Here is a 12,101-nt window from a genome sequence, read left to right as displayed (position 1 = left end):
CTGTGTGTCTGAGATGAATGTCCTGGAGATCAGCGAGACGGCTTTCCTTCAAAGAGTCTCCGAGTGCATTCAAAAGCTTCTCTTGGTTTGGACACGAGTGAAAACACCGGGGTGCTCGAGTGGCTTCACGAGTAGCACAATGCAAAGAATATGAACATGTAGGGACGTAAGATTTAAAGCATCAAAATCCCATAAAAAGTGACCACATGTGGTCCAGCTTGTGGGTGAGAAGCAAACAGATGGGAATGTAAAGCACGTGAGCGTTTTCATGTGAAATAAGTCTCATTATGGAGTAAAACACAGCCAGAGGCAGCACACAGCACTGCAGGAGAAGGGAGGGACTTAAACACTATCAGCTGTGCTCACACTGTCCGTGCATTCAACCGCTGTTTACACCCCAAACCTGCCCCCCCCCCCCCCCCCCCCCCCCCCCCCCCCCCCGCTCGCTCTCTGAGTCATTATCAGCCTCTCTTCCCCGTCTTTATCTCCCTCTGGGACAGAGACGTGTGGGAGAGTACATATTTACCTTGAAAGGTGGGACATTTCACCCTCACTTGTTGGTAAACACTGGCCTCTCTGTTATCAAAGCCACTAGAATTAAAAAAAAAAAAAAAGTTTAATCAAAGAAAAACAAGTGTGCAACATGTTGAGAAACGTGTGACTTTTTTTTTTCTTTCAGCAGAGACTTCCTGTCATCACAAGCTTTTTTCAGATGGATTTCCCCCCCCGCAAAAGTGTCGTAACTTCAGCTCAGCCATCATCACACACACACACACACACACACACACAGTCAGACATGTATGCTCACACACACACACACACACACAATCAGACATGTATGCTCACACACACACACACACACACAATCAGACATGTATGCTCACACACACACACACACACACACAATCAGACATACACGCTCACACACACACACACACACACACACACACACACAGAGTCAGACATACACGCTCACACACACACACACACACACAGTCAGACATACACACCCATACACACACACACACACACACACAGTCAGACATGTACGCTCACACACACACACACACACACACACAGTCAGACATGTACGCTCACACACACACACACACACACACAGTCAGACATGCACGCTTACACACACACACACACACACAGTCAGACATGCACGCTCACACACACACACACACACAGTCAGACATGCACGCTCACACACACACACACACACACACAGTCAGACACACACACACACACACTGCTGATCCTGTGTCACCTCTGTTAGTCCGCAGTGATTCGAGAGTCTGTTGGGGCCCCAGGCATGGTTTAACAGGGGGGCCAAAAACCTGCATTTATCATGTCGGCCATCTTCCCCACACTAACTGCTCGTCTTTCTCTTTATACTCTGTGTTTTCCTGTTTCTGATTAAAGCACTTTTCTTGGGCCTTGATTTGAGTTCTCAGTAACAGAGCTGAGTCTGTGGCTCGTTGGCTTGTTGTAATTTCACACGTGTACAAACAGTAGCTTCATTCAGCTGATGTGTGAATGAATGCAAGCGATGTGATGCAGGTAGCTTTTGTCCACTTTCACTTTTTCAAAGAAGCTCTCAGATGAAGAAAGGTTGGAGAGCCTCGAGTTAGACTTGAGGGTCACAGGTTATAGACTTGGTAAAATGGTAAATAGACTTGAGCTTGTGTATTTCTTTCTTAGTCTTCTGTCCAGTCAAAGTGCTTTGGGTCACACATCCTTATTCACACTCTGATTGTAGAGGCTGCTGTGTAAAGCGTCCATCACAAGTAACTCATCCCATTCATGCACGCTACAGACAAAGCAATTCATTGCCCAAGGGCACGTCGTCCATGTAGCTGCAGGTGGCTGGGGATCGAACCCCCAACTAAGCAACAATCGACTCTACCAACCGAGCCACAGACGTCCGAGCTCCGATATGGATTCTTAAAACATCAGGATTTTGTTCCGTTGGTTTGTTTGTTCTACTTTTTATTATCAGAGTAGAAATGAGAGACGGCCGGTTCACCTTTAAGAGGTCTTTTAAAGGGACAGTTCAGTGTTATTCAAGGATTATACTGTCGTGTTAAAAGTAAAAGTTGTGCATCAAAATCTCATGGCTGCATCTTCTAAATATCAGCGTGCCATTACAAACCAAGCAGCGAGTTTTTTCCTCATGAACGACCTGTCCTCCAGTGATCGGTCACCTCCTGACCCGACCTCCCTGTGACATCATCAGCACCCGGCGAGCAGTAATTAATAAACCCTGTTCTACATCATTGAGGCTGTCAGCGACACGGCACGGAGCCATTACTCCGAGCAGACGACCTCCATTAATTAAGACGAGTGCAGAACATTTAAGAAGGTCGGACTCATTTAGAGAGGACTTTTTTATTTTTATTTTTTTTTTTTTTTATGTTTGCTCGGTTGTCTCCTTTTGATCCAGAGATAAATGAACTCTGACCTTTGAAAAGTTATCAAGAGGAGGAACTGAACGCTGCACCCGAGGTGAGCTCAGAACTTTAAACAACCAAAAATGTGATGCAGCAGAAAGCAGCAGCAGGATCCACGCTGGCTGCTCGTGAATTAAAGCGCTACAGTAAGTTTAAGTCTGTCGGTCAGAACATTTAAAGCCACGTAGAGGCTGACAGCCTACCGTGCTGAACTGACACGACGTGTCCGTGTAGCGTGGCAATGACTCCGTCAACCACGTGCTGTGACACTCAAAACGGGTTTATCCAAATCAGACATTCACAACAACTCTTCAGGTCATTTACATCAACAAAATATTCCATTCATGATACACTTCAACTGCAGCTGTCAAAAACTGTGTGCCGCTCACCTCGTCTGTGATTACACCTTCCTCTACTTCCCAACGCCGAAGTCAGTACGCCACCTAGTGTGGCGACAAGAAATGACCACAGAGCACAAACACATGCTGAACCCCCCCCCCCCCACCCCCCCCCCCGCACATGAGACACTGAAGTGTTTAAAACAGCACAAAGACAAAATATCAAACGCTGAAACTGTGAACAAACAAAATGGCCAATTTTAAATTTGCCGCTCATTTTAAATGCGACGGGTCGGCTGCTGCAAAAGACTGCAAACCAAAGATGAAATATCTCAGTATGACGAGGTTGCACAAAGAACAGGAGCTCATGATTCATTTCTGGAGATCCAAACCTGTCCAGAATCAAGATCCCTGTTTGAAACCTCACTGATCCACATCACTGCCTCCATCTCCGGGGTGTTTGGGCATCAGAGAGGAAGTCAGAAAGTACAAGAAAATAATGTTATTTCTTTGTTTTTCTAAGAACGACTTCAGAGCAACGGTTGAAAGCATCCTTACATGAAGCATGCTGCTTTGGTTTAACAACACTGGATCAACATGGCAACAAGTACAGGACATTAGCACCACCTGCTGCAAGAGCAAGGCATTACACATGATGCAGGACTCCACCCGGCACACAGTCTCTTCTCCGAACTCCCTGCAGAGAAGCATTTAAAGTTCACCAGAGCGTGAAAGAACCGGCATATGGAAAGTGTCTATCCACAGGGCGCGGACCCTTTAAAGGGTTTATACTGATAAACAATGTATCTGGATTCGATAATCCAAGTTGGGTACAATCACTTCTATCTGAAGCAGTTCCACTGCCCGCTTCCATCGCTGCAACACCTGTTCACCTGATAACTGCTCTCATATCTGGCAAACCCAGGGGTGTCCAAAACGGGCCGTGTGGGGCGGGGCCTTCAAACTCATATTTTCTCTGCAACAAGTCTGAGTAACCTGATGTGAGAACTCAGCAGGATGTAACCAGAAGAGTGGTGACATTCATTCCCTGAGACTGTTGCACAACCGACAGACTGAACGTGTCCGATCTCCGAGCATGTCATTAAACAGCTGAGTTATTTTTGTCTGTTCTCCTGCACGTTCTTCTCCACTCTTTTGTTGATGTTGTTGTGAATCTATTGAAGCAGACACATTGATATGAAGACACATATTCTTATAACAGCATCATATAGCAGTCCACCACTTTCTATCCTGTCTTCTTATTGAGTGAAGTCCTACCTCAGGTGACCTTCTGCACTCCCTCGTGTGCGACCGTGTATTTAGTATTTCTTAGCAGGTCGCTCTTTAACTCTGAAACTGAAGTCATAGTTTAAAAGAAGGAATACAGGAAACTGATTTAAGACTTTGACTTTGTGTTCTACTTAATTGTTAAATATTTTCCATGCACAACTCGAGTTTATTGAGCCAACTTTTTGTGCAACTTATTCTTACCCCCCCAGCCTCCTTCTTACACAGAGAGCACAATCACATCCAGATGTCGACTTTCTGGGAAGTCTTTCTCCTATACAGCCAGGCTGCTGCTCTGGGACCAGCTTGGCTCTCGATTTGTGTTGAGCATCTTGTTGATTTGCGACCTTTGTAATGGTCCTAAATCAGTGCCATGTTTGGAGGAACTCCATTCGTGGACTCCTGCTCCACCTCCTCAGCAGGGCAACAAAGACAGACAGGATTCAAACCTCCAGAAGCTTTTTCGAAACAGCACACGGCAGGTTGTGAGACTGCTGAGAGTCATGAAGCGTTTCCTTTTGGTGGTTTTGAGTTTGCTGCTGTCTCTTCAGCATGCACATGGCTTTAGAGGGAGCTGCAAACCAGTGACATCCAGCTTTTGTCAAGGTTTGGGATACACCACTACGGCCAGTCCGACCGGAGTTACAGGCTACAACCTGCAGGATGTCGGTCGCATGGTGGCGACTGCGTGTTCTCCGCACATCGCCATCCTCATGTGTCGTGTTGTGGTGCCTGAGTGCGGCTCAGACGACGACAGCCGGATGAAACCGTGTCGAGCTCTCTGCAACAAGGTCAAGACTGACTGTCAATCGGCCTTCAGAGCCAAGAGTTTGAGTTGGCCACTGAAGCTGCGGTGTGAGTCTCTACCTGAGAATAACTGTGTTGAGGTGAGTGAGAATAACAACACCTATATTTACTATTAAACAGCCAACAAGCATCAGTTGATTCAATACTATAGTGTATGTCATAAAACAAACAAGACAAGACAATAAAGTCAATAAAAAGTGATTTTACAGTCGTGGATTTTAAAAGGGTCTGAGATGTGTTAGTTTCCTCGATCTGCTCCGGCAGGTCATTTTACATTTCTACAAAAACAACGCACAGAAAAATGAATCTTTTTTTTTGGTTTGTTTGCATTGTCCAGAAAAGTTCTTTCGTTTCAGGAGACAACATGTTGATGACAAACTCTGTGCACACAGATCCAGGATCATAGACCCCCGCCTCAAACACTTACAATTTCTGTTTCACACTTGACGTCCTGTATGTAAGCACGCCATAACGCTCTTGTGCTACTCTCACGTTCCACTGGGGACTAATAAAGACCGCAACCGCCACCGAGAGTCTGGACCTCTCTGGTTTCGTCACGTCGTACAGGCATCAGCTGACAGCAGACCTTCATTCTTATTCCAATCATCCCTGGACCCCCACCCTCATCCCTTCATCCCACACCCCTCGACGTTTAACCTCCCTAACCTTCATCCCTGTCTATGCTCAATCATTTTGATCTGCTTATTCTGATAAACCATTCGAAACCAATATCTTTCTTGGTGTGTTCTGCTTTGTTAGTTCAATTTAACAGAGTGAACATCAAAATTGGGAGTCCGCCACTTTTTTTGTTGTTGTTGTTGTTGACCAACCATTTGGTTCATACAGACGTTTAGTGTCCCGTAAGACCATCGACATAACTCGTTAAAAAAAAAAAGGATTCATTTGGGGTTGTTGGGAAATACAGAAGCAAGAATCTTTTTAATTTACTGAGTCAGAACTGAAATATGTCTCCGTTCAAACAGGGTCCAGAGAACCAAGCTGCTCCAGAAGCTGCTGCAACATGTGAGCCGATTACTGTCTCCCTCTGCAGAGACCTTCCCTACTCTGAGACCATCATGCCCAACGCTATTGGCCACAGAAATCAGGAGGAAGCAGGCCTGGAAGTTCATCAGTTTTACCCTCTGGTGAAAGTGGAATGCTCCCCTCAACTGAAGCCCTTCCTGTGCTCCATCTACACCCCTGAATGTGAGTCTGGAAGACCTCGACCCCCCTGCAGGACGACCTGCGAGCAGGCTCGCTCTGGCTGCGAATCTCTGATGAACAAATTTGGTTTCGAGTGGCCTGAGTCTCTCCAGTGTGACAAGTTTACCACTGAAAGCTGCCAACGAGTAAGTTGCCTCCTTTTGACTCTGTGAAGAAAACATCGGGTGGATTTATGTTCATACACTCAGCATAAACCAAAGACCTTTAAAAGATTTAACTTTTACACCTTCCTAAATGTAAAATCATCACGGTCACAGACTGTTGTATTTAACTGAGACTTGGGGAACTATTTCCAGTTTCCTTTACTATATTCGGATGTTTTCTTGAATCAAAGTATTTTGCAGAAGTGATGTGCCAGCCTTTGTAACTCATCAACATGCAGCAACCTCTGGTGTTGGAAAATGAAGCCAACACTGAGGTGAAAGAAATAAAAAAAACTGCAGTTCCCAGAGTGTCCACTAGGAGCTGGCTCCAGTAGACCCAGAAGTCCCACACACACTTTATATTTAAAGGTCTGTTCTGACAGCAGAATTTAGCATGTTGTTTTGATTTTACGATTTTAAAGAGTCCCGATTTGAAGTTTTAAAATGATGGTCACAGTACAGTAGTGCTTCTCAAACTTTTCTTCTGGTTTTTAAAAAATGACAAACCATCGCGACCCAATTTGTTAACCATATTTTGTTGAACATTAGCTGCAGTCTGCTCTTTAGCTTTTTGACTATTATTTGCAAAGCGGGCTCTGGTTCACGCCCACTCGTATGCTAGCTTCCTTCGCAGGCGGTAGCTTGGCGAGAATTAGCTGCAGTCTGTTTTTTAGCTGGTTCTTTCTTTTTTAATTAGCCAAGCATCTATTTCTCGTCGCTAACTTCAGACTCTCAATGACTCAACTATTAGGGTGGAGTGTGGTCGAGTTATGGCGCCTCGTGTGGCTCAAATGTGTACGGCAAGTATAAATCTAAAAAGATTAAGTGAGATTTCAAATTTGTTTGGCGTCTCTGAGAATCACTGCAGTACAGAAACACTTTCTCACATTGAAATTTAAGGGCTACAAAAACCAGCTCTGGATCTTTCTGAAACTGGCAGCTTCACCAAAACATTTTGTGCCAGTTTTTATGAGGTAAAATGCTCTGAATGTCTTCCCATTCCTACTCTGCGATTCCACTTACCTTCCAGTTTAACTGCTTGAAAAAGTTTTCATTTCAAAACGATTGCCCAAAGTCAAAGTCAGACAATAAAGTAGGCTATATATCCTGTAGGTATACTTGTGGCACTTGTCTGCTCTTTGTCTGTCTGTTCTTGTGACAAACATCAGGCTTGAATTACTTGTGTTTATCTGTGTTTGTTCTTTTCCAGAGACCAGTCTTCGTGTTGCCAACAATACCTCCTGGAGTGTGTCAGAAAATCTCGGTGCCTCTCTGCATCGGCCTGCCTTACACCGAGACCGTCCTGCCGAACCTTCTCGGCCATGAAAATCAGAAGGACGTAGAACTGGGGATACAAACGTTTGCAGCGCTTGTGCAGGTGGAGTGCTCCCCGCATCTGAAGCCTTTCTTGTGCTCCGTTTTTACGCCTGAGTGCCAGACGGGAAGACCTCAGCCTCCCTGCAGGACGCTCTGCGAGCAGGCGCGCTCCAGCTGCGAACCTCTGATGAACAGGTTCGGATTCACTTGGTCTGAACAACTCAAGTGTGAAAGATTTACAACCGAGTCTTGTGAACGTGTAAGTCTGCTCTGTTTGTACTCCACTGTAATGTCATGACTTGATTTGTTGGATGACGATTTTGAAGGTTTGTTTGGCAATTTGAACATCAGTGTCTTTGTTCATTGATTCTCTGGTCCTCATGTGATCAGACATGAAGGAAGCATTGCTTTTTTAACTTATTATGACCACTTTTTTTTTTAGCTTGTGTTTTAAATTACTGAGTTCACATTAAAAGGCAACACACACATTTATTACAGGACACTCAACCAGGCGAAAGAAAATGAACACTTTGAGTGACAGTGTGCACCTGTGGCTTGTTTCAGTATGGAGTGGGCAGCAACGGGGGGATCTGTGAGCCCATCACCATCCCGATGTGTCAGGGTCTGTCCTACAACCTGACCATCACGCCGAACCTCCTGGGACACGCCAGCCAAAGAGACGCGGTGATGAAGATGTCCTTCTTCAACTCCTTTGTGCAAAAATGGTGCTCAGTGGACATCCGCCTCTTTGTGTGTACGGTGTACGCCCCCAAGTGTGAGGCGGGGGAAGTGCAGAAGCCCTGCAGGTCCTTCTGTGAGAGAGCGAAACAAAGCTGCGAAGGTTTGATGCGCAGCTTTGGCGTTTCCTGGCCAGAGGAGCTGCAGTGTAAGGCGTTCCCAGAGGAGATGTGCATATCAGTAAGAACTTGATGTTTCTAATGGCCAGATAATTACGAGAGATGAAAATCAAAAGAAACAATTTTCTGACTTTGTCTTCTTGTCTTTACAGGAGGACAGCAGGCCCGACGTATGTCACTCTGCCAAGTATTTAAAAAAAATGTGGAGTTCAAAGTTTTGTTTTTATTGAGAAACACATCTAAAGATATAATATTTATAGATATTGATCTGTTGTGGTTGCCTGTCTCAACAAACACAAGCGGCCATGTTTGAGGCTGGGAAGCTGTGATGAGGGGCTCTGCATGAAGAGGTTTTTTTTACAATATAAAAATGATGTGGGGTCTGATTTTAAGAAAACTAACTGTTCTGTTTGCACGGTTTGTACTTTCACGTGTAAAACATACTTTGCTTTTTTCAAAAACTGTTCCACAACATCTAACTTGTAATTTTACTTCAGTAGTTTAAAATCAGACTTTATACATATTTCCAAATTGTGTTACTCACAGGTTCATATACATAGTGGAGATAGAAAGGGATAAAAAAAGCAAGATTTTATTCTCATGAGCGTACCCACAAACTTTATGCTGACGCTGCACGAGTCAGTGCTCCAGTTGCCCCACAGTAAAAATAAAAGCCTGGACACGCTCCGGCACTGTGTATCGACAAGTGTCCGAAAAAAACTTTTTGTGCTTTTAAAAAAATAATGAAGCCAAGGTTTTCAAGTTTATGAGATTGATGGTTGGAGTGGTTGAAAAGTTTTAGGACTGTGTTCTGCTTGAAGCACACAACACTGTTTTTCAGAAGAAAAAAACACATATTTTTTGGTTAAATGTATTGGAGTTATCATTTTTGCTTCATAATTGGATTTACCAGCTTATTGCATGTTGTGTGAAGCAATAAATTCTCGTGTCCTTGTTTCCAACAGACGCTGACTGCTGAGGATGTCGTTACTAAACTGATTTCTGGTGGATATTCTGTTCGAGGACGATGTTGGTTAATTCCTCTTTAATTCTAAATTGTTTGTAATCTCTGAGAAAGTTTGAACACGACTGATCATTTCTGCTTCCCCTAATTTAGCCCTGTCTCTCAGGACGGCTCACCTCCTGGTGACCCTCATGGATGTATCCTTCACTTGAACACATCTGCTCGACCTCTGCCTCTTTAACCAAGTGAAGGAGATGAAGTATCTCACGGTCTTGTTCGTGGCTTTGGGTAAGATGGAGCATGAGGTGGGAGTAATGGGAGCGTTGTACCAAACCGTTGTGTTGAAGAGGGAGTCTGAAGGCAAAGCTCTCGATTAACTGGGGCAGCTAGTTGGAGCCGCTATCATTGAGGCGGCAGTTAGTTGTTTCTGAACCGGAGAAGTCAAGGTTTCAATCCCCATCTTCTGCAGCTGTACATGTCTGAAGCGTCATTGGGCAAGACACCAAAACCCAAGTTATTTCATTGTTGGCGTGTGATTGTTCATGAATGGGATAAGTTAATTTACTGTTTGCCATTTTTTTTTCGTCCAACCCTCACTTCCGAATGATTTCTTGGTACATCCTTAGAGATAGGGTGAGCAGCTCAGGATTCAGGCTGCACCCTCGTGTCAACAGAGGTGAATCATCTGATTAAGATCTGTTCTGGATGCCTCTCTTTAGGGGTTTTCCAGGCACGCCCAACTGATTGCAGACTATGCTGGAGAGATTATATATCCCATCTGGCCAGGGAACACCTTGGACTCCCCCAGGAGGAAAACAAAACTGGGTTGTTGGGAGTCTGGGTTGATTTGGTTCACCTAACAAAACCTTCACCGACACAACCTCAGATACCGCAAGCAGAAGAAAATCAATGGATGGATGGGCAATACTAGTCCTATCGCTTCATCAAGACATTTATCTTCTTTTGGAGGGAGCAGGTAATGAGGGGATAAATAAAACTGTAAGGTCAGAAAAGAGGATCACAGGAACTAAATGTCCTTACAGGCTTTATTTGTGTCTTACCTACATCAGCAGCAACCTTCATTTACTTTGTTAGACACAATTGCAGCCATTATAAACAAAGCTCTTTAACCAGGACTTTCAGGCAGATAAAACTGAAGACCTGGATGCAGTGGAGGTTTTCAAAATGGAGCACTACGTAGCTGCGGTCAGGAGGGAGTACGTGGAGAGCTACGAGAGTAGGAATCCTCCATCTGTGACTCAAACCCAGCTGCAGAAAGCTCTGTCTGCCCGCGGTAACACACTACAGCTTTTATATGACAGGAACAACATAATAACATGAACATGAACTGAGCCAGTGGAAATCCTTTATCTTCTTTATGCAGATTTTAACATAGATGAAAGACCCTTCAGGACTCTGTGGCGCGACCATCGAACCGGAAACGGGATCGAATACGACGACTTTGTGGCGGTCATCACAAAACTTCAGATCCTCTCAGGTAATCCAAACAAAATGTGTATTTTTATATGTTCAACACATGCTCACACAGGTCAGCATGTGGTGGATACTGTAGCTTCAGTGTTTAGCCAGCTCTGCGTGTGGTGCATACTGTAGCTTCAGTGTTTAGCCAGCTCTGCATGTGGTGGACACTGTAGCTTCAGTGATTAGCCAGCTCTGCATGTGGTGGACACTGTAGCTTCAGTGTTTAGCCAGCTCTGCATGTGGTGGACACTGTAGCTGCAGTGTTTAGCCAGCTCTGCATGTGGTGGACACTGTAACTTCAGTTTTTAGCCAACTCTGCATGTGGTGGACACTGTAGCTTCAGTGTTTAGCCAGCTCTGCATGTGGTGCACACTGTAGCTTCAGTGATTAGCCAGCTCTGCATGTGGTGGACACTGTAACTTCAGTTTTTAGCCAACTCTGCATGTGGTGGACACTGTAGCTTCAGTGTTTAGCCAGCTCTGCATGTGGTGGACACTGTAGCTTCAGTGTTTAGCCAGCTCTGCATGGGTCTGTAAAGCTTTCTGCGTTCTAACCTCTCTCCATGTTTCAAAAGCATCTCCAACATTGATCCTAGTTTGAGCAGCTTTCTGCTGCTGGAGCTTATTAGAAACATGCAGAGGCTTTTTAGCTCGGGTACAATCACTTCTATCTGAAGCAGTTCCACTGCCCGCTTCCATCGCTGCAACACCTGTTCACCTGATAACTTCTGTACCAAAGCCTAAAGCATCCATACAATTTATTATACTGTTTCCCTGCAAGTACGACATTTCGATTGTAGCAACAACCTCCAGTCTTATTGTATATTATTTTAAGTTATTGCATATTATACTGCATACTTCCTAGTTATACTGCTTTATTTATCCATTGTATTATTATTATTATTATTATTATTATTATCATTATTATCATTATTATTTGTAAATTTGGTTATAGTATTTTGTATATTTGTATATGTTTTATTTGGCATCTATAGGCTTGCTTTAACAATATTTCATTGCACTTGTACAATGACAATAAAAATATCTTATCTTAATATACACAATACACAACAGTTAAGCCAATGTAGAAGTGCCACATCCTGCAGTTTGTCAAGTGTCTGCCTCAGGTTGGCTCCAGGAACACAGGAAGTCACATACACACAACAGGCTATAAAGCTGTTCTTACAACACAACTTAACATGTTTACAGCATGATACAAATAAATTA

At 44.2% G+C, this 12,101-nt stretch overlaps 1 protein-coding gene across 2 annotated transcripts in view; it reads left to right on the top strand.

Annotated features, from left to right (window-relative positions):
• Positions 1–12,101, top strand: part of LOC306824505 (uncharacterized protein) — a 30,270-nt gene that overhangs the window by 16,451 nt on the left and 1,718 nt on the right. Inside the window, exons 1-9 of one of the 2 annotated variants that reach the window (XM_079344683.1) lie at positions 4,560–4,968; positions 5,872–6,237; positions 7,466–7,831; positions 8,137–8,490; positions 8,582–8,599; positions 9,395–9,458; positions 9,547–9,590; positions 10,537–10,687; positions 10,778–10,891. In XM_079344683.1, the coding sequence (XP_079200809.1) occupies positions 4,585–4,968; positions 5,872–6,237; positions 7,466–7,831; positions 8,137–8,490; positions 8,582–8,599; positions 9,395–9,458; positions 9,547–9,590; positions 10,537–10,687; positions 10,778–10,891 (1,861 nt within the window). In that variant the 5' untranslated portion in view covers positions 4,560–4,584. Of the gene's footprint in view, positions 1–4,559; positions 4,969–5,871; positions 6,238–7,465; positions 7,832–8,136; positions 8,491–8,581; positions 8,600–9,394; positions 9,459–9,546; positions 9,591–10,536; positions 10,688–10,777; positions 10,892–12,101 lie in introns of those variants that run through there. The other variant, XM_079344684.1, reaches the window with a different exon arrangement.

The sequence above is a fragment of the Symphodus melops genome (assembly GCF_947650265.1).
Source record: "Symphodus melops genome assembly, chromosome: 5".
NCBI lineage: Eukaryota > Metazoa > Chordata > Actinopteri > Labriformes > Labridae > Symphodus > Symphodus melops.
Note: the sequence above shows the minus strand (reverse complement) of the source record. Positions and strands in the feature narration are given on the sequence as shown.